This window comes from Mytilus edulis, chromosome 5 (assembly GCF_963676685.1).
Source record: "Mytilus edulis chromosome 5, xbMytEdul2.2, whole genome shotgun sequence".
NCBI lineage: Eukaryota > Metazoa > Mollusca > Bivalvia > Mytilida > Mytilidae > Mytilus > Mytilus edulis.
Window position 1 is genome coordinate 67,747,262 of NC_092348.1, and position 23,460 is coordinate 67,770,721.

The window sequence follows — 23,460 nt, forward strand, 5'->3', positions numbered from 1 at the left end:
AACTAAAAGGCACCAAGGGATTATTTTTTAATCAGAAATAGCCTGTATCATGGATGTATGTAACTACATATATTTTTGATAGTACATTTCCTTAATTTTTTTTAGTATTTATTTCGAATAATTCTATATCTATTTAATAAAAAGATTTAACGATGTTTTAATTATTTTTTAAATTATTTTATCCTTGCTTGAGCCCCACATCTACAGAAATCGTGTTCATTGCAACGTTTTAATGACCCAATAAAAATAATTGATTAAAAAGTAACATTTCTACATCGAAGGGAAACTTGAACAAAAAGTTTCTTTGTAATCAAGTAATTTTACAGCAAAGCTCTCCGTTCATTTTATGTATTTGTGGTCATCCTTACAACAGAATAAGTTAAAAGGAGGCATAAAATCGTATGACATTTTAAATTCTAAACTTTCATCATTTTTTTTTATCAAAAGACAAAACAGTCAAAAAAATGATGACACTTTTAGTTTTAGATTTACATTGTATATATTCAAAATGAAATGTCATGTATATCATACAAATACTGTAATCTAATAACACATACTTCTTTAATGTGCGTTTATAGAACACTGCATTAAGGGATAACACCACTTTGTTTATATTAGTCCGAGATTACTCTGAGTCTGACCTCCAACGGCTGTTTTGCCAGACAAGCTGGGGCCATTTCAGAGCTCGTCCCTTATCAAATAGTGGATATTTGCCCCTCAAAAATAGATGCTCTGCTTCATCGCTTCTGGTGCCAACTGACAGCCTTGGATAATATAAATCGAGTATCAATTTCAGTAGTCTCGTTAGCCCAAAATAGAAGGGCGCCGCGCCCTGGGTGCCCTAAGCCGAATTGAAGTAATCAACTTTGCCTTCACAGAAACATCGTCCATCTCAACTTGTGAGCGACAAGAAGACGTAAACATGTTGGAAATTAATTTTGGAGTTACTTCCCCTGAAAAAGCTTATTACAAAATTGTGCTCCTAAAATATTATCTAGCACTAAAAATAGGAAAAAATAACCAATTGAATACAAAATTATATAAGAATGTTACCTTAACACAATGCTTAAGGATACTAACTGTCTTTGAACATACAAAAAAAATATATTGCAATTTATTTTTGATAATCATACTTTTGGCAATCCATGTTTTATACATTCTCAAGTAAGAAATATGTATAAATTAATTATTTGAATGGTGTCAAGCTATCAACTTACAAAAATGGAAGTGTGTAGTTAAACTCTCATCACAAATCAACATGATGAAGCTACACTAAATAATATATTCCTAAACACAAACAATAAAAAAAGTTTTGAGGGCCAAGCTCTAGATGAAAATTTTGAAATACAACTACTCTGTCAGTCATGTACATGTATGGTAAACTATGAGATGTTTAGTTTATGTTCATTTTTTTGGAAGGAGAGGGGGTGGGGGAGAATAGTAAGTTTATTTTGCCTCTTTTGGTTAATAGTATGAATGTGTATTGCCATTTTATATGAACATGTAGTATGAATGACTTTTCTTATGCAAATTTTATAGAATAAATAATCATAACAACAACTTATGCATCTTTATTGACAATATATACAGTAAAAATATATGTGAACTCGTGATACACGCAGGGACGTAGACAAAAGAAATGAGCAGTGCCTTCTATCATAAAAAAGTGCCCTGCCCTTCACTGGCACCCTGCCCCTTTTGAATTCTAGCCAGAGCACTGAATTTGTTCATTTTTCATTTATCTCTTCATTTATATAAGTTTCACCTACCTGCCACCCTTTATTTTCTCATATTTAGACAGTTTTCACAGTGACCAAACAATTCTGGCATTTTGACTTTCATTTTGAAAGATTGTCATGTGATCACGAGAAAAAAGTAAGGCACAATGGACTATGGGGAATGATGTACATGTATGCATATATATGACTCTAACATGTCTAAGTCACAGAGTTCGCGAAATCTTTATTTCCTTGGTGGTCCTTGAAGAAAATCTGCTGGTCCTCACTATTAATTCTATTGAAAAATACTAAAATTGTGTCAGTCCTATGCAAAATTTTTGTGGTAAAATCCTGAGGACCGCCACTTTTCGCGAACTCTGAAGTCAATATGAATATATAATCTAACACCTCGCTCATTTACAATGCAATCAATGTAAACATCTGAGAGCTTCTGAATGTTATCATGGTGGCACTAAATGCTTAATACCAATCTCCTGTAAAGGAGCGGAAAAAAATATGAATATTTGCATTTTTGAGTCGAGGTCTCGTAACTTGACCTTAAAGGTGGAGGAGGGGTCCTGATCCGGAAATCCTAGGCTTAAAAACACATAAACCAGAGGTCCCCAATTTAAATAAATTTAAATCCTCTCATCCCGAAATTCAAAAAAAGATTTCGTGGATCCTGAAAGGGTCAATCCTGAAATCCCAAGCTTAAAAACACCCGATATCAGGGGTCCCGATAAAGGTCCTATTCCCCTCTTAAACCCCCTGACTTATCTTCCAATAAAAGTAAGTTTCATGGGCTTGTGGAAATTAAGATACAGTAGGAGTCACATTATTTTTTATAGTTTAGGTTAAAACTTTGGCTTGGAATTAAATTATATAACTTGAATGTGTTGGATTTTTGTGAACTGCAACAACTAGTTCCTGATATTGGTGAACTTCAAAGCAAAATTGTTTTTCTAATGATTTTACAAAGAAAATCATAACCCCGTAACACGCCCCTTGGTTACATATACATTTTTAAAGAATTATTTTTTCTTTAAATTTATGAGTTTTTTGCCAGATGTAAACATAATGTTATTGCTTAAATGTGTTCTTAGTCTAATGATAGATATTTTAAAACAGAAGGCCTACATGTATTATACAAGTATTTGATATATATGTTTTATATGAATTATATCTTTGAATCTACATATATTTGTTATCATAGTTATTTTATTTAAAATATGACACATATTTTTTTTTGTATTGCAGACTTTTTACATTTGTGATGAACCTACAAAAATGTACTACTAAATATTTTGAAATGGAGCTATAATTGAAGATTCATGATGAGTCAAAAAATAAAACCCAATATGACTAAAGGTGATGTTTCCTATTTACGGGCTACAGGAATACCACCTCCAGCATCCCCCGCCCCTTCTAGAGAAGGCTCTCATACACCAATGTCACAAATATCTAATATAGAAAATGATTGGGATGACAGAGATGAGATAAGAACACGTGAATTAGAAGAGGCAAGAGCAAGAGCCACCCAGATGGAGAAAACTATGAGATGGTGGTCTGATTGTACATCCAACTGGCGTGAAAAATGGAGTAAAGTTAGAAATGAGAGAAATAAAGCTCGTGAAGAAAACAGACAGCTCAGGACTAAATTGGAAGCAATGGCTAAAGAATGTACTGCATCTAAAAGGCAAAGTGAAGAACTTAAAGTGAAAAATGTAGAACTACATAAAAAATTAGGTATAAATGTTGACGTGGCAGCTGAAGACAATGTGACAGTCAATGATGTTGACAAAAAGTCAGATAGTAACGCTGTAAACAAAAGTGAAAGTGAAAGTAACAAAGCATCTCCTGTGTCAGATGTTCGGAGAAAAAGTCATCCAAAGTCTGAGGATGATTCTGATGATTTTGAACTTGCAGAGGAAAAGACCAACCTTGCAGGACTCAAATTAGATGAGGCACAAAAGACATTAATTGCTGAAAGGGGGTAATGATTTGTACAGAAGTCAAAATTTATTGAATTTCAATTCGCCTTTTCAGAATCTAAAGGACTATGGGTAATCTCATTGTTCATACACAAAAATGAAAATGAAGTTACATCATTGTTTGAATTTCCATTGTTGATCACGTTGTAAACCAATCACAATGCTTTGGTGTACACTTTTGAAAATATTACCCAGAATGCATTAGATTCTGAAATAGTGAATTGAAACAGTAATTGCAGGTTTCAAACTAAAACTAGAGACTGATCAGATCAGTCATTTATTTATAATGTTTTAACAATGAAATAAGTATGATATACATTTTACCTACTTCATTAAAATTTCAGTAAAATAATTAGTCATGTCTACAAGTTATATGTAGCATGTATATGTTACACTCATTAGTTTAAGCAGTATTTATTAATGAAAAATTACAAGAATAAAGTATTTAAGTGTTTCATGTACATGAAGTTCAAATATGGGTGTCGGAAACATATTTGGAAAAACTTAAATCCATACTCGTTGTTTAGCTTTGTTACAGAATATAATATTTATGTTAGGATTAAAAAACTAAGAAAGCTTTCAAATATATGTTTAATCTAGAAAATTTAAGAATTCATGAATTTCGACTATTGTTTGAGAAAAAAATAAAAACTAGGTCATAAAACTTTAATCAGAAACAGTTAAATCAAAAGATAGTTAGAAAAGAGCTATTACATATATATATTTATATATTAAGAAAACTTTTTATATATTTAATAAAGAAGGTAGAATTGATTATACAATTGTGTTTTTTTTTCTTTATTTTTCAGTGAAAAATCAGTATTGATGAAAACGATAGAGAAGTTACAATTAGAATTGAATTCACAGAAAACAAAGTATGATGATCTTAAACAATCAAAACAAGAAGCATTATTAGAGGTAAATTCTTTAATAAACAAAGACATTTCGGAGATGTCTGCTCATTTAATTTCTATTCCGTCAAAAATACTTAGCAATTGTTTAAAATGAATAATATCTCAATTTGTGTGTACAAGTATATCTTGTCTATAATGTAATAGAAATGTTAGCGTATTAAATCACACATAACAAGTTTTGAGCTGAATTCATTAATGTTATTGAAAAAGCAAAATCATGTTAACTTCAACACAGCACTTTATGACAATTAATTATGAACATCTCTGTCAAGGTAGTTTTCAGTCTTACAAAATGGATATAATTTAAAAAAAATTTGAAATAGCTTTAGCCATGTTAGTAGTACAACAAAAAACATTTTTTTGATTAAGGATTGAGTGCAATATTGCTGAGAGTAGAATCTTCCTGCACAATTTTGCAAAACTGTCCACAGATGCATGCTGGATATCTTAAAATATCTTATACATAATGTAGTTGAAATTCATTGAATAAATGTCTATTTTATAGATAACCAAATTGAAAGAGAGTAACAAAGACGAATTAAGTCGTGTTACTGTTGAGCTTGAAGATGAAGCAGTGAATAGATCTAACATGGAAAAGAAACTAGCAGAACTGAGACGAGAGGTATGAAGTGGTGTAATATGAAGCGCCAACCGTTATTATAAATGGTTGGCAGATATTATACAAATATCAATTCTTGAAGTCACAGTATTAAACTGCTTTGAAGTCAAACTTTGGAAAAACTAGAAACAAGATTTGTTTAAATAAATAATTTTTATACGACCGCAAAATTTCGTATATTGCTATCACGTTGGCGTCGTCGTCTGCGTCGTCGTCGTCGTCCGAATACTTTTAGTTTTCGCACTCTAACTTTAGTAAAAGTGAATGGAAATCTATGAAATTTTAACACAAGGTTTATGACCACAAAAGGAAGGTTGGTATGGATTTTGGGAGTTTTGGTCCCAACATATTAGGAATTAGGGGCCAAAAAGGGCCCAAATAAGCATTTTCTTGGTTTTCGCACTATAACTTTAGTTTAAGTTAATAGAAATCTGTGAAATTTTGACACAAGGTTTATGACCACAAAAGAACGGTTGGGATTGATTTTGGGAGTTTTGGTTTCAACAGTTTAGGAATTAGGGGCCAAAAAAGGGCCCTAATAAGCATTATTCTTGGTTTTCGCACAATAACTTTTTTTAAGTAAATAGAAATCAATGAAATTTAAACACAATGTTAATGACTTCAAAAGAAAGGTTGGTATTGATTTTGGGAGTTTAGGTCCCAACAGTTTAGGAATTAGGGGCCAAAAAGGGACCCAAATAAGCATTTTTCTTGGTTTTCGCACCATAACGTTAGTATAAGTAAATAGAAATCTATGAAATTTAAACACAAGGTTTATGACCATAAAAGGAAGGTTGGTATTGATTTTGGGAGTTTTGGTCCCAACATAATAAGGGGGCCAAAGGGTCCAAAATTAAACTTTGTTTGATTTCATCAAAATTGAATAATTGGGGTTATTTGATATGCCGAATCTAACTGTCATGACTGTGTATGTAGATTCTTAACTTTTGGTCCCGTTTTCAAATTGGTCTACATTAAGGTCCAAAGGGTCCAAAATTAAACTTAGTTTGATTTTGACAAAAAATGAATCAGTTAGGTTCTTTGATATGCTGAATCTAAAAATGTACTTAGATTCTTGATTATTGGCCCAGTTTTCAAGTTGGTCCAAATCGGGGTCCAAAATTAAACTTTGTTTGATTTCATCAAAAATTGAATAAATGGGGTTCTTTGATATACCAAATCTAACTGTGTATGTAGATTCTTCATTTTTGGTCCTGTTTTCAAATTGGTCTACACTAAAGTCCAAAGGGTCCAAAATTAAACTTAGTCTGATTTTAACAAAAATTGAAATCTTGGGGTTCTTTGATATGCTGAATCCAAAAATGTACTTAGATTTTTTTTATTATGGGCCCAGTTTTCAAGTTGGTCCAAATCAGGATCTAAAATTATTATATTAAGTATTGTGCAATGGCAAGAAATATCTAATTGCACAATATTGTGAAATAGCAAATTTTTTTTTAATTAGAGTTATCTTTCTTTGTCCCGAATAGTAAGCAAGAAATATCTAATTGCAAAATATTGTGCAATAGCAAGATTTTTTTTTAATTGGAGTTATCTTTCTTTGTCCAGAATCAACTTAAATCTTTGTTATATACAATATACAATGTATATTCACTTTTTACTACCAACTGATAAATTAAAATAATCTTTACCATTCAGTGATAACAAGCAGTTTTTTTACATCTTAATATTTTATGATGTATTTAAATGAGTAGTTATTGTTGCAAACTCCATTAGAAATTTTAATTGAGATTAGTTTTGGAATAAGGGAAAGGGGGATGTGATTAAAAAAATTGGGTTCAATTTTTCTCATTTAAAATTTCATAAATAAAAAAGAAAATTTCTTCAAACATTTTTTTGAGAGGATTAATATTCAACAGCATAGTGAATTGCTCTAAGAGAAAACAAAAATTTTAAGTTCATTAGAACACATTCATTCTGTGTCAGAAACCTATGCTGTGTCAACTATTTAATCACAATCCAAATTTAGATCTGAATCCAGCTTGAATGTTGTGTCCATACTTGCCCCAACCGTTCAAGGTTCAACCTCTGCGGTCGTATAAAGCTACGCCCTGCGGAGCATCTGGTTTTTATTTGAAGCTAATATCAATAAAAATAGATAATAATTTGAAACTGACTATACTTTCCGAAAATATAGGTTAGACGACGTCACTCAATACATGCTAATGTATATATATATGTGTTACATATTTGTTTTTCATGTATTTTTTTTACATAAATAAGGCTGTTAGTTTTCTCGTTTGAATTGTTTTACATTGTCTCATCGTGGCCTTTTATAGCTCACTATGCGGTATGGGCTTTGCTCATTGTTGAAGGTCGTACGGTGACCTATAGTTGTTAATGTCTGTGTCATTTTGGTCTTTTGTGGATAGCTGTCTCATTGGCAATCATACCACATCTTCTTTTTTATAAAAACAATACATGTGTACACTAAAATAAAAATAAACCAAAATGATGTTCTAGTTGACAAGTATGATTTTGGATAATTCTAACATTATAAAAGGATAAATATGGATTAAATAGGATGCATTAATAACTTCTGAATGAAGTAATTATGTTGTAACTAAGAAAGATTATTCCCCATAGCAAACAAGTGTTCAAAAGTGAAAATAAGTATTACCCAGTTTCGTGGAAAATATATATGCTGTGAAATAGTATGAAATGAATGCTAAAAATGTAACTGTTACTGTAAATAATCGTGGCACAACATAAGATCATGTTGAAATTGTCTTGCATTTGTAAACACTGGTAAAGTCTGTATTCATACAAGTTCATAGAAAAAGACATTATGAGATTGATAAAAGAATTCAAAGCTGTATGTTACCAAGCAGACAGACAGTACACACTGAAAAATAAATTAAAGATAGATCACACCTGAATGATGAATTATCTCCCTTTTATGTTTATAAAAAGATATGTCATCATATGTGTATTGACAACTGCAAATTATACCTTATATATATAAGGCCTAAATTAATATATTGTTTGTTTCCCCAATCCCGACCCTGCCAATCCAGGTGTGGGTCGGAAGGTAGGGAAATAATTTTATTTTTTCCAAAAAGCTTGAACAACATTGGATGATCCTGCAAGCCTGAAAATCGGAAATGAATAAAATAATATTTGACTTAAATTTGACAATAAAATTTTATGAGTAGCACTGTTTTTGCAGGGTCGGTCGGGATTGGGGAAACATACAATATTTTATTATATATATATATATATAGAAATATTTAAATTCACAAAATCATTTAACAACTGTTATGACAAAATTTAATTATTAAATGGGAATGATGGCAGACAGTGGCGGATCCAGCCATTTTAAAAAGGGGGGGTTTAGTTTAGACAATATTTTATTCAAAAAGTGCATGAAATTTTTGAATTATACAATATAAATATAAAAAAAAAGGAGGGGTTTCAACTATATGTCCCCATTCAAATGCATTGATCGGCCAAAAAAAGGGGGGGTCCAACCCTCAGACAACCCCCCCCCCCCCCCCCCCCCACTGGATCCGCCATTGGCAGATATATTTGAAATAAAAAAATACTCTTAGACACATTATTATGAGTTGGATACTATTTTTCAGAGTTTTGTGTGTACTGGTTCGCTATAAATTAAAAATTTAAACTACATGTACTAAAAATTATCTTAAGGCTTTGTTAGCAGTGATTGGCAATCCACGAAATCTAATATCAACAAAAATGCAAGTTTTCATCAATCCACGAAAAAATATATGAATCCATATAAATGTTGTCATCTCAATTATTATTATGAACTTGCTCGACGATTCTGTGCTGATTGTTTATCAAGGACACTATTGGTATTTTAAACTTAGGCACCAAAACTAAAAAGTTAATAAGCAACTAATTTTTCAACCACAATCACTGTATGAAATATTTTGTTTGTTGATTATACTTTATGGATTCTTTTTAAATTTAGATAATGTGCACAGAGGACAGAGTTTACAATGTAGTATACATACGTATAAAAATAAGGAGATGTGGTATGATTGCCAATGAGACAACTATCCACCAAAGTTCAAACGAAGTGAATTAGTGATGAAAGCAAAAAAATAGAAAAATCCATACTGTATATAGACATAAGAAGATGTGGTATGAGTGCCAATGAGACAACTCTCCATCCAAGTCACAATTTATAAAGGTATACCATTATAGGTAAAAATAAGGTCTTCAACATGGAGCCTTGGTTCAAACCAAACAGCAAGCTATATAGTCTGCTCTTAATGAATTGTTTAATAATTAAATTAATTTCCTTAACATTATAATTACTTTACACTTATTTATATGACTTTAAAGTTCACATGGTTAACCTGATCCTATTTAAAAAAATTGTTTTGATATTTTAGCTTGAACGATTGCAAAGAGAAAATGCAGAAGAATATGGTAAAAGAGAACGTTTAGAAACGGACAAGTTTTCTCTCGAAAGAGAAAATAAAAAGATACGCATTCAAATAGAGGACCTAAAGGAACAGATTGACAGAAAGTCGCAGCAAACTTCTGCCATGGCTAACTCAGATGTCAAAAGTTTACAGACAGACCTATCAGCCAGTAATAAGGTAGCATGAAAACTATGTAGTCAGAACAACAAATAAAATGATGTAGCATGAAAATATAGTCTAACAGATCAAAGTTGGCTTTAATTAATTAGTAGCATGAAAAAATATAATCATACCAATGAACTAAAATAATGAAGCATGGAAATATACAACCATAGCTTAAATACAGACCAATGAACTATAACCAGCTATTATTAAAGATAAAGTCAGACCAATGACAATGAATGAGTTGAAATAAAGGAACATGAAAACATAGTCAGACTGACTACTGTGGATTCATTATTATTCGTTGGATACCAATTTTCGTGGGGTTTCGTGGGTACAGGTGAACCACGAAATCAAATGATCAAAGAAATACATATTTTCAATAGACTTATAAGCAAAACCATCTCAATCCATGAAAATTGGTACCCACGAAAATAAATGAATCCACAGTAGCTAAAATAAAGAAGCAGATCAATGAGGTAAAATTTGTCATACAAAAAAATAGTCTTGCCAATGAACTTATTATAAGGTAACACAGAAAATATACAGAATAATTTATTTTACTTGTAAGTTCTTTAAAAAAGAAAGCCCAGTTTTAGCATTCAAACTTGCAAACTTTGACAACCATTGTTAAATAAATTATTGAACCCTTTGGAGAGAAAAGTATTGTAACTCCTGCTATCAAAAGAACAATATTTTATACTGTACGACCGCAAAAAAAATTTTGCGTCATATAATGGTATCATGTCGTCGTCCGAAGACACATTAGTTTCCGGACAATAACTTTAGATTTTGTGAATGGATCTCTTTAAATTTTTACCAGAAGCTGAAGGTTAAATACCACTAAAGGAAGGTTGGGATTGATTTTGGGGGTTATGGTCTAAATAGTTTAGGAATAAGGGGCCAAAAAGGGGGCCCAAAATAGGCAATTTTGTAGTTTTCAAACATTAACTTGTGTTTAAGTGTATGAATCTCTCTGAAATTATACCACAAGTTTCCATACCATGTAGGGATGGTTAGTAATGACTTGGGGGGGGGGGGGGGGGGGGGGGGGGGGGTATGGCACAAAATGTTTTGGAATTAAGGGCAAAAAAAGGGGAATTCGAGGCAAATTTCTCAAATTCCAAATTTTTGTAAAGTTTGAAGAAGAAATCTTTAATTGCACAATATTGCATAATAAATTTGTAAGATCTTGACATTTTTTGTGTGTCAGAAACTCATATTATGTCAAGAATTTGATCACAATCCAAATTCAGAGCAGTATCAAGCTTGAATGTTGTATCCATACTTTCCCCAACAGTTCAGGGTTTGACCTCTGTGGTCGTATAAAGCTGCGCCCTGCGTAGCACCTGGTTTATAATTATACTTGAGTTTTACTATTTGGTACTCCAGGTTGTATTGTTGCTTTATTTTTATAAGCCATGTGGTAGTTCAGTGAATATATATTTTGTTTTGAATGGTGAATAGAGGCTTATTAAAAGTGTTTTTCTTTCAAGGAGCTGAACGACTTAAAAGTTGCTTATACAAGGTTAAAGAAAACTTTACAAGAAAAAAATACAGAACTAGACCATAGTAAAAGACGAGCTGAACAATATGAGGCAGATGTAAAGAAACTCAGAGTGAGGATTGAGGAATTGAAAAAGGACTTGGCAAATGCTGAGGATGAGGTAAAAAGCCTTGACATTCAAATAAAATGCTGAGGTTGAGGTACTGTTAATTCAGAAATTATTGCATACATTTATTATTGTGATTTTTGAAGAATGGACAAATATGTGAGATTGATTAACACAATATCAGGAATATCTTTATACAGATATATGAATTGTGGATTCATTATAATTCGTTGGATACCAATTTTTGTGGGTTTCATGGGTAAAGGTAAATATTGGTTTCGTAGATACAGGTGAACCACGAATTCAAATGTTCAACAAATTACAAATTTTCTATAGGCTTTGTATGCAGAGAACAGCAAAACCATGAAATCAAATATCCACAAAAAAGCAAGTTTTCCTTAAACCACAAAAATTATATCCACGAAATCAAATGAATCTACAGTATCAGATATTAGACAATGAGTTCTTATTATTGTTATACTCACCCTGTCTCATTATTCACATTAATAATAACCACACAATAATTTTTAAAGGAGTAAGTCAGGTAAGGGCCCATTTTGGCCTCAAATTTCAGGTTCATCGAACGAAAGATTTTGGACACTTTTTAAACACTTAAGTGTCCATTTAAATTGATTCAATTAGTTTATAAGTAAAATATTTTAACTGATTAAGTCATTAAAAACGCTCCTATCAAAAAACGTCACTTTTCAGATAGTCTTTGTCAAAAGTGAAAGTGGCCGCATCCATGTTCATCCTCAACCTTTATATATGTTATGTATTATAATCAAATACAACTTACATTTCAATATTATGAATGAACACGAATGCGGCCACTTTCATTTTAGACAGAAGCCGTCTAAAATTTAACTAAAAGGCTCAAATTGTTAAGATTTCAGTAATTTAGCATGACTTAATGATGCTAGTACCGATATATATGTGCATTGTATTGTCAAAAACAGCCCATATTTATGTAGCAGAAGCATTCTACTTTCCAGTAAATAACTAAAAGATTACATTTTCATACTTTTGTAAAAAAGCTATATTTTGGGACCAAAAAGGGGTCTTACTGAACCTACTCCTTTGCAGTAATCAGGCTTGATAATGAAACCAGTCAAATGAAATGCTAAGGATGAAGTCATTAGGCCTATCAATGAAAATAAATGCAATACAATGTATTATATATCAGTTTTTTGTTTCACAAGATAGGTGTTCAAGAATTTATTTTAATTTGCAGGCTGATGCACAGGGAAATTCATTAAGAAAGCAACAAAGAGAAAATGATGATCTTCAAGAGCAACTTGAAAACCTACAAGTTCAATTAAATCATGCACAAAATAGGTACGTTAGTGAGAAACACATAATAGATATAGGAAGATGTGGTATGAGTGCCAATGAGACAACTCTCCATCCAAGTAACAATTTATAAAAGTAAACCATTATAGGTCAAGGTACAGCCTTTAACACGGAGCCTTGGCTCACACCCAGGGTTTCCGCTGGCGGTCGCCATTTTTACAATTTGGGAAAAAATAGTAATTGTGGCAATAAAAATTCGTCATTTGCGAAAGAATTTTGCAAAAGAAATATATATAACGATTTATTTTCCTCCATCTTGTTTATTTACTTTTTTTTTCGAGTTTCTCGGACTTTACCCGATCAGACAATACTTGGAATTCAACTTGACCTCATTAAGATTTGGACAGAAAATCAATAATCAGCTGATTCCATTTTATAGCTATCGACAACATAGGACTAATTAATAAAGGTGTTGATTGAATTGTTTGACAAAATGATCTGGTTAAATGGCTTCCGCTAAATGTCATAAAGAATTTATTCACCATTTTGCAACGCACGTGTTTGAAGCAAACTTTTGACGTCTCCTCTCCCTTTAAAGATAGTTTAGAAAAGAAAGCTGTTGTTATGACGAAAAATGTTCCAAAGCAAGAAAAATCTCTGATTTAAAACTTTAGTTATCCTTTGACTTTAATATAGGTAATTGATTAGGGAGACTACTTTAAAGTCGATTGAGTGACACACGTGTTTCAAGCATTTACTTTTACTTCTGAACTTTTTCACTTACGATGGTCAAGAAAAGAAAACTGTCGTTAGGAGGAAATCTATCCCAAAGGTTGGGAACAACCCCTCGAATGAGAGTAACCCTTCAATGTAATGACTACACTTAAAATGAGGGATCAATTTCATGTGATAAAAGCTTTTGTTTTGTTGTAAAAACCACTTCTTAGTACAAAAGGGCACATCAGTATTTTTCTTTTAAAGAAACTTTCCCAACGAACTATACTGGTATTATGTGATCACAATATGTCCATCAATATTTGTTATATTCCAGGACTTATATCTTCTTTATTATTAAAAGTAGGCCCCCTCATTTAGAAAAGTTGTTCAAAATACAAGGAATATTTTGGTAGAAAAAAAGATAAATTTTAAACAAAAAATATATTTATGTTACTTTGCGAAAAAAATAATAAAGTGGCGAAAAATATATTGTTTTGGCGAAAAAGGTGGCAAAAAAGTAATTGACCAAGGGGAAACCGTGCTCACACCGAACAGCAAGCTAAATAGGACCCCAAAATTTACTAGTATAAAACCATTAAAACGGGAAAACCAACGGTTTAATCTATATAAGCTTATACTCTACTTTATACTGGTATTTTTTTGGCATTAGGTTTTTTGGCATTCATGGTTTGGGCCTCATATTAGATCGACAAATCTTTGCTGTATTCACATTTTATTGCATTAGTACACAATGCATTTAAATGATACTGATAGATCATTACAGCCAAAATCCATTAAGGGTTTAATCCCTATAATAAACTATTTGCAGATTACAAAGAAGTAACCCATCAACAGTGAAGTCCCGGACACCTAGTGTAAAATCCTTTGATCCAAATGAACTTGGAGAGGACCCAGACAGTGATGACTCAGATCTTGACATAGAAACGTAACCTGAGTTATTGAAGCATAGTATACACATATGTAACTGTATATATATATTTGTTCCAGAATATATGTCTGTGTGTTTTAATGGTGCATCATTATACATTTGTCTCCCAGTCATATAAGATTCCAACTCATCATGTTCCTAACGGCTTTATGTGTGCCAGTATGTACTAACAAACATTGTTGTAGTGTATATCTGAATAGAAAACACTGATATTGTTATATACACCTTATTGCTATTTGTCAACCATTATTTGACACCACAAAGGTTCCTGTAAAATTTTGACAATAGAAAAATTTTGACACCCCAATGGAAAAGAGATTGTTGTAGGACAGTTCAAGAGGCACAGATTCTCAGGTCAAGAGGTGCAGATTCTTAGGTCAACAGGTGCAGATTCTTAGGTCAACAGGTGCAGATTCTTAGGTCAAGAGGTGCAGGTTCTCTGGTCAAATGAGCAGATTCTCTGATCAAGTGGCACAAATGTCTAAATAGTGATAAAGTCTATTGAAAATGCTGATATTGTTATTGTTGTTAAGTGTAATACTAAATTCACATAAGTTCATATGATAAAAGTCTTAATCTCAGGTATAATTGATAGTATTAACCAGAATACATCATGTAAACATTAACATCATCTATGTATAATGAATATACATTTAGAAATAATAATTATTTTCAACTTGATTCTACACCGTCAGTAGGAAGTTCTCTACTTCACAGCATTCTGATGCAATATTCATTGATAAAGTGATTTGATTAGGTAATCAAAGACAACTTATTATTGATGCTATTTTAGCATTTACATTTTTTTTCATCATTTTAGAATATGAAAGTCAGTCGGATCAGAAAGGGATATCTCAGTTTCATAGCAATGATTAAATTAAACTGGATATGAAATTGTAGCTCATTGAAATATAACATAAAAGCAATACTTTATCACTCTAAGAAATGATTTAAAGTGGTACCCAACACTTTCACTAAAATTAATTTGGCTTGTTTAATTTTCTTTAAATTTTGACAAAGTATTTTCTTTGACCCTTTGACAAAAATATAAAAATTTCAAAAAAATTTGAACCAACCCTTTTACCGGAAAAATTACACTGGTTATATAGCAGTTTGATGAACACTTATTTTGATCTTTGAGAAGCTTGATACTCCCTTAATAACACAACGTAATCAAAACGTTGAGCTGATTTTACAGAGTTATCTCCCTGTAGTGTTAGGTACCACCTTAATAAGTGGTATTGTCACTATAATGTATTATAAATCTTTATTATTGTATATGGTTTGAATCATGTAGAAAATATCGGCTTGTTGAGCATTTTTATACTGTTGAATGCAGAGTAAATATGCAATTGATGTTTGTAGCATTATATGATTCTTCCCCTTATATTGCAATGTTCAAAACTAGATATTTTAGAAATGAATCAGATGTGAAATTTTCACAAACTTGTATTTCAACAAGATTAATGGTTCACTATTTCATAACTTGGATATTATATTTATGTGCCTTGGAAGCACGTATTTGTTAAGTAATTTAAATAAAATGACACTGTTACCCCTTTACTAGTTATTGTTAAATGTAAATCATTAATATACTTAATTATGCAAGTTATATCATGCTGTTTATTTCAAGTTACTGTTTATTAAGATATATCAACATGACGAAATGAATTTCTGTAATATTTTATTTTAATTACATAAAATATTTTAAAAAAATTATAATACATTTTTCAACCCAAACTTCCAGAAATTGATTTTATGTATAAAAGAAAGGAAAAGTTTATTATAAATTCATTTATTATATACTTAGTAGTAAATATAGATAAATTGTATGTGTAATACAATCAATGGCAAGCGTGTTGTATCAGCCACCCTTGATGATATCGATATCAGCACGGTTGCAAAAGCTTTATCACACCTTTAATCTGTATGACGTCACATCATCGATTGCAGTCACTGTTGCAAAGGCTTTTTCAAAACCCTTATCTGTATGACGTCATGTCAAACCTATAATCTGCATGACGTCATTTCAAACCTTATCTGTATGACGTCATGTCACATAAATAACATCTACTTGAGATATGTGTATATAATAAAGTGTATATGATATGGCTTTTTCAATATCTCACAACGTATCAACCCTCAACCAATATAATCCCTCGGGCAGAGCTCTTGTGATTATATTGGTGTCTTGGGTCTATTATGCGATATTGAAAAAAGCCATATCATATTCTCTATTTATTACTGTGGATTCTTTATATTTTGAGAGATACATTGTACCAGTTTTCAAGGATTCCGGGGGTATAGGTAAACCATTTTTAAATTTTCAACTAAATCAAGTGTTCTTTTAGCTTGTATGCAGACTTTGGCAAAACCGTAAAATATCAAATATCCACAAAAACATGTTTTCTTTAATCCACAAAAATAAACAAATGAATCAACAGTAAATAATTAAGGTGGTACCCAACACTTTCACTAAAATTAATTTGGCCCGTTTAATTTTCATAAAATTTTGACAAAGTATTTACTTTGACCCTTTGACAAAAATATGAAAATTTCAAAAAAATTGAACCAACCGTTTTATCAGAAAAAATACACTGGTTATATAGCAGTTTGACAAACACTTGTTTTGATCACTGAGAAGCTAATATTCCCTTGAAACACAACGTTATCAAAATGTTTAGAAGACTTTACACAGTTATCTCCTTGTAGTGTTAGGTACCACCTTAAACATCTGAAAGAATGATGTGAAAATCTTTATAAAACATAATATTGATAGTCTAACAACAGGGAACCTTTACAACCCTTGAGGAAGAAAAGTGAAAAAATATTTAATTGCATTTTCTTTAATAGTTGTATTTAATTCATTTATATAAAAACATTATTTTGATGTACTAAAAATATGTTTTACCATGATTACATTTATTTTGTGTATATATATAGTTTGTTATAAATAGTAAATTAAGTAATATTCAGTATAATTGAAAAAAAAATAGTTCTTATTTCTGTATTAATCTTTTTTTGGGGTTGTGACACTTTGTTTGTTTAATTTGAATTTTATTATATTTTTTTACAATAGAGTTAGTGATCTGTCTTAATTTAGTTATATTTAGGACAGACTTATATATTTTTGTTATGTAAAGTAACGTTTAACCAAACATAAACTTATGTTCAAATTAATTTTAATTTGTCAAATACTTGCCAGTAGTTACATTGTTTCATGTTTTTAAATTGTCAGTTTTCCAACCAAAGGTCAGTGTTTCTCTCTGGGTACCCCTGGGGCCATCCACCGATAAAAACAGTCTGCCACAAAAAAACTCAATAGTGCTGAAAGTGGTGTTAAACACCAATCAAGGTTTTTTAATGAAAAAAAAAACACAAGAAAACAGCATTTTTTCAACTATTTTGACTCGAAGAAAAGTGTAACTGATTATTTTCCATCTGGTTTTATTTGTTAAAATTCTTTTTTGATGACTTTCATAATGTAAACTACTGTTCCTCTAAATCTGTGTACATATCAACCTGTTTTGACCAATGTAAGTCTTGCAATTTCACACCATATCCATTTAGAAAATTACTCTGAGCATTATTGATTAAATGTAAGAGAAACAGATTCTACCACTTTTCCTGACTACAATGTTTATCCACATTCAACCTCAGTTAAGCCTTCTGATGGACATGGTAGTGTATAGAATTTATCATACAATGTTATAAAAGATTTATTTACAATCAAAACTTGTTGCGGGTACATCATTAAGGAAAAATGTCATGAACATGTTTTTATGCAATGAAGTCATATTATTTATTCATGCTTGAATTTTTATTCGTTTTGATTAGGACCATTCTATTGAAATGGATAGGGGATAGGAAGGAGGGGGCTTAAAATATCTCCTCACAAAAACATACTTGCTATGAGTAGTTTTACACCCAAATCATAAAATACATATAGATTAATGACAATTTTGTTTTTGATACTGACTTTATTAGCAAGAATACCCCTAGGGCAAGCTGAAATTTTTAGCTGATGAAGTACATTCAAAAAATTATAAGGCTATTATTATTGTTTTGATCTGCAATTTGTCTCAATTTATTTTGGTTGAGATAAATATATTAAGATGAAATAATGAAGGAAAACTACTTTGTCTTATTTTTCTACTCTCTTTTGCCCAATTTGATTGAATAGCCCTTAGTTATTTTTAAATAAAAAAGGCAAAGAAAACCACATATTGTTGTAATTGTCTTAACCAGCACTGTAACTGCTAAATTCGTTAATACTATTCAATAGCAATATTATTTTGCAATCTTTATTGTTATGTGCAAATCATTTCTTGTGTGTGTACACATATATATACATTTTATATTATATTTGAACTATTCTATCATTTATTTGTCAATTTACAGTATATTCAGGAATATTGGATCTGATCAGAAGAACATGATATATCTGTACACATCATTTACAATTTTTTAAAATCATAAATAAGTTTCATTGTATACTGTTTCTAATTTACTAACATATTTATTTTCTAATTTTTACACTTTTTGACCTGTTGCTTAACAATATTATCTGATTAGGAATATGAATTGACATTGTTAATAAAACTATTGTTTTTCTTTTCTAAATTTTTGATTTTCAGTCTTTTGATTTTATTTTTAGAAACATTTTATATTAACAAGTCAGTTGAAAAAACTTCTCTAACTATGTGTGGTATGCTTCTTCTTGGCTCAAACTAATAAATTGTGGTCGGTTGCTTTTATTCTTTAAATTTTGTTAGAATTGTAAGAAAAATAAATTTTGTATTATGGATGGTTTGGGTCTAAAAGAAAGGTAAGAAATACTGTTACCTTTGTTTTGTATTTTATTTTGTCTCATATCTGTTACTGGTTAATGACTTTATAGCGTAAACATTTAAACCATACAACAGATACATTGATACAGATTTTTAGAAATAAAACCAACTATTTATTATTCAGGTAAAAACATAACATGGTATAACATGTGTTCCAATACTGTTCATTCTCAAAGTGCTCGATGACTAATTATTTTGTGTCCATATGAGACCCTTTTCTTTAAACATCAGCATAATTTATTTACATCTAAGATATTATTACCAAAGATCTGTGTAAGTAACATTGTGTAGTAAAATTTTATTATTTTTATGCCCCACCTACGATAGTAGAGGGGCATTATGTTTTCTGGTCTGTGCGTCCGTTCGTCTGTTTGTCCGTTCGTCCGTCCGTCTGTCCCGCTCCAGGTTAAAGTTTTTGGTCAAGGTAGTTTTTGATGAAGTTGAAGTCCAATCGACTTCAAACTTAATACACATGTTCCCTTTGATATGATCTTTCTAATTTTAATGCCAAATTAGAGTTTTTACCCCAATTTCACGGTCCACTGAACATGGAAAATGATAGTGCGAGTGGGGCATTCGTGTACTGAGGACACATTCTTGTTATTTTTTATTATTTGGTCATGAATAATATATTATGATATCTTTTTCTTGTCATTCATATTTCAGAGAGGTAACTGATTGAAACCCATGATACTTTGTTCAAATATAATCTTTTTATAAAAAAAACAATGTTTATGAAAGCTCTAAAAGGAACCTGTGTCAGAATTGTAATCTATTAAGACAGAGATTCAGAGATATGTTAAACCTCTTTTATCAAATAAAATGTATGGATTAAGTGTGAAAAAAATAAGAATGAAATTGTTTCACTATTTTAATATTTATGTGCTATACATTGTCTTAAATACCTTAAATGTGTACTGCAATTATGACACCTCTTCATTTTCATCTGTGTAGAAATGTTTCTATAAATAAGAAAAGGGGAAACATACTAAGAATTATCTATACAGGGTTCATATTAAGAACTCTAGATTGCAAAAAAAAGTCATTCTTGAAAGACTTAACATTATGTGAATTTTAATCTGGACAAAATATTTTATTTTGCCTATATATAGCTAAAATGTTGAACATAATATGTTAATCGATTTTTGTTGATTCCTTTAAGGCAGTTGTAACATGATGTTCTATGCACAGCCCTTCCTTCATTCTTAAGGGGGCTCGCGGGTCTAAATGAAATTTTTTATTTAATATAGGATTTCTCTATATTTTTCTATAAATGAACTTTATCTTATACTTATTAGAAAAATGAAATAAAAAAATGGGGTCACCGTTCATTTACGCTCACAATCTGCCTTCGAAAGGAGCATACATTTTTGTTAATGTCCTTTTTTTCTGTTGAACTAACAGGAGAAATAGCGGCAATATCGAAATAAAAAAATAACTAAATTACAGAAATCGCTAAAATTTTACAATTATTTAGTCTATGTACAGCTTATTCGAAAACAACAGTAAAAAATATAGGTCACCGATGAGTTAAAAAAGATATTTCAATTTTTATGCCAAAAATGGCATTTTTGCACAAAAGGGAGATAATTTGAAGCTTTTTCAATGGCATCTACAGTTTAAAAGTCCGCTGGGGCCAACACGAATTGATTTTTTGAAATGATTTTTGTACCATATGATAAAGTAACAGCTACTTAAGGTAATAAATTAAATTTGTAACGAAAAATTAATGTTTAATTTTTTTCTGAAAATCTTATACCCGCGAGCCTCCTTAATACAATTTTTTTAATAGAAATTAAATTTTGTCATTAACATTAAAGTTGTTTTTAATTTTTCCCACTTTTGCAATATTGTTTATTCCATACTCATAGATCTTATTTTTTGTTATTTTCTATTTTTTAGCAGATTATTTAGTATACAGTTGACTTGATTGAAACATACCTTTTCTGTAGACAAAAATAAAGTGTAATTCACAAACTTTTGTAATCAAATAGGGAAATACAGTTTTCCTCGATTCAATAACACATGGTATTATTTTTTAGTTGAATGTTACGAAGTTTGGTTTAGTATTGTCAATATTTACTTAATGCAAGCATTTAGCTAATTTACCATCCTTGATATACTTTTGACATTCTATTCCTTTGTGAAATCTTATTGATATATACATTAATTTTTATGATGTACATTTCTTTGTCAATTATGAAAGTAAAACTTGACTTTCACTGTGATCTTGATAAACTACAGATATATATAGACCTTTTGTTATTGATTTAGCATACTAAATAGCCATATGTGCTGCGGCAAATACTGTTTGTACTCTTTTTCCATAAACCTATGAAATACATTATTTGATTGCCTCCAATTTTTCATAGACTACTCTATGATTATTCCCTTCAAAATATCCAGAGACAGATAAAGTGTATTGTAAGGTACTGATATGGAAAACCCTCCAAAGCTGCTATAGAAAGAGGTTTTAGTGCTCATGTCTCCAGTGATTTTCTTTCTGGCCTTCTAAGCCCAGATCTTCTGTATACCGGTACCTAAAAAAAATAAGAAGTGGTGTGAACACCATAGACCAAATACTGTGAAAGTACTTTTATTCGTGGGGTACCAATTTTCGTCGTTTTCGTGGATGACTTTATCCACGAATTTAAGTGTCCAACGAAATAAAACAACCGTTGTCCAAATCAAGGCATGGAAAGATCCCCATCGGTAGGTTTGACCACTGATATGATCTAGAGAATATATTGAATAACGCCAAATCTGAGAATACTTTAATAGCAGTCACAGAACTACAACAGCATGCAGGATGATACCCATTTAATCTTTAATCACTTAAACTGTACAACTTTTGATCCTTTAATTCTCAAAAAAAATATTTTAAATCGATGAAAGTCAGATTTCCGGTATTGACATGCTTGTATGATAAAGTGTTCATTTTATATCCTCATAGTTCTCGTACATATGGAAAATAATAATTGCATGCTGGGCTTGATTTTGATAAGAATTATTTGACAATTCGAGATACGTTTATAGCATTTGTTTATGTTACTATTTTTTTATAGGTGACATGTGTATGGCCTAATTAACACCTTTGATGGTCTTTAATCTGTTGATCACTTTATCATGGGTTAATAAGTGTTATCACTACGATTTACAGCGTGACGGGTCAATGTTTACTTTGGATTTTCCTTTAATCCAGGCTGTTTGTAACCTTCGTTTCTAGAGGCTTTAATTTTTCATTTTTTTTTTAGAAAACTAAAATCCACGAATTTAAAAACCCACGAATATGTAAATATTGCTCAATCCACGAAAATTGATACCCACGAATTAAAGTACTTTCACAGTAGTGTAGATGAAATCAACTGTAGATCACCATTCACCCTTCAACAATGAGCCGAGTCTATACCACATATAAGGATATTAAAGGAGTAAACTTACAGTTAAATGTATGTACAAATTAATAAATGAAAAAACAGGATATACAGGGTTCATCAATAAACAACAACAACTGAAATGCCTGACTTATATACAGAATGTGTCATAGCTCGAACCTTTTTTTGTTGAAATTTTCTCTTAGGTTGTGTACAATGTGTTGAATTTCTGATATAACAGAAATGTTTGTTTAAGTCATTTGTAGCAGCTAGGTGCTTTAAACTGTATGCACAAGACTGTCCTAAATGTTTATAAAGAGCATTTAAGGATCCTTTATGTTTAAGCTACCAATACCTGTATATTCTTATCTGTTGTTTACTGGCTAGTCGAAATTTAATTTCTGGTGTTATCAAAATTATTCTGATTTTCACTATTGTGACATTCTGGTTTATAGCATTCTCCAGTTTGCATGATGTTTGAATGTTCTGTATGTCAAAGTAGTGATTCCAAAGTTATTCCTTTTCGAAAGGTAAGAACTTTGAACCCACAATCAATTAATGATCAAACTGGATATTTGCCAATGCACAACTTATTAAGATAACTTGTAAATATATAGTATGAATAGTAAAATAGCATACTGAACTGCGAGGAAAAATCAAACGGGAAAAGTCCCTAATCAAGTACCATTACAAATAAACTCAACAAATTTTTCCTCTGATGAAACCCAATGAAAAGATTGAAGCCCACTCATGTTTTACATCTATACTACTATACACACGATAATGATACTTAACACAATAATTACCACATATATAACGTGACGGTATCCAAATTGCACATA

The 23,460-nt window shown here is 30.9% G+C and overlaps 1 protein-coding gene across 3 annotated transcripts; it reads left to right on the forward strand.

The window, feature by feature from the left end:
• Positions 1 to 266: 266 nt before the first annotated feature.
• Positions 267 to 16,827, forward strand: LOC139524290 (coiled-coil domain-containing protein 102A-like). Of its 3 annotated transcripts, none has more exons than XM_071319030.1 (11): positions 267 to 399; positions 2,976 to 3,711; positions 4,519 to 4,627; positions 5,129 to 5,245; positions 9,628 to 9,837; positions 11,319 to 11,489; positions 12,670 to 12,773; positions 14,275 to 14,756; positions 14,801 to 15,352; positions 15,615 to 16,382; positions 16,662 to 16,827. In XM_071319030.1, exons 2-8 carry the CDS (start codon positions 3,050 to 3,052, stop codon positions 14,393 to 14,395), a joined length of 1,494 nt encoding a protein of 497 aa, XP_071175131.1. In that variant the 5' UTR covers positions 267 to 399; positions 2,976 to 3,049; the 3' UTR covers positions 14,396 to 14,756; positions 14,801 to 15,352; positions 15,615 to 16,382; positions 16,662 to 16,827. The 3 variants fall into 3 exon arrangements, with proteins under 3 accessions (XP_071175131.1, XP_071175130.1, XP_071175128.1); XM_071319029.1 differs by having other exon boundaries at positions 15,615 to 16,203; positions 16,562 to 16,827; XM_071319027.1 differs by having other exon boundaries at positions 15,615 to 16,827.
• Positions 16,828 to 23,460: the final 6,633 nt, after the last annotated feature.

Excerpts from the sequence above, each read along its gene's own strand:
- LOC139524290 (XM_071319027.1), top strand. The coding sequence starts at position 3,050 with ATGATGAGTCAAAAAATAAAACCCAATATGACTAAAGGTGATGTTTCC. Across the intron at positions 4,628-5,128 it reads AACAAGAAGCATTATTAGAG|ATAACCAAATTGAAAGAGAG; the intron begins GTAAATTCTTTA and ends TCTATTTTATAG. Across the intron at positions 5,246-9,627 it reads TAGCAGAACTGAGACGAGAG|CTTGAACGATTGCAAAGAGA; the intron begins GTATGAAGTGGT and ends TTGATATTTTAG.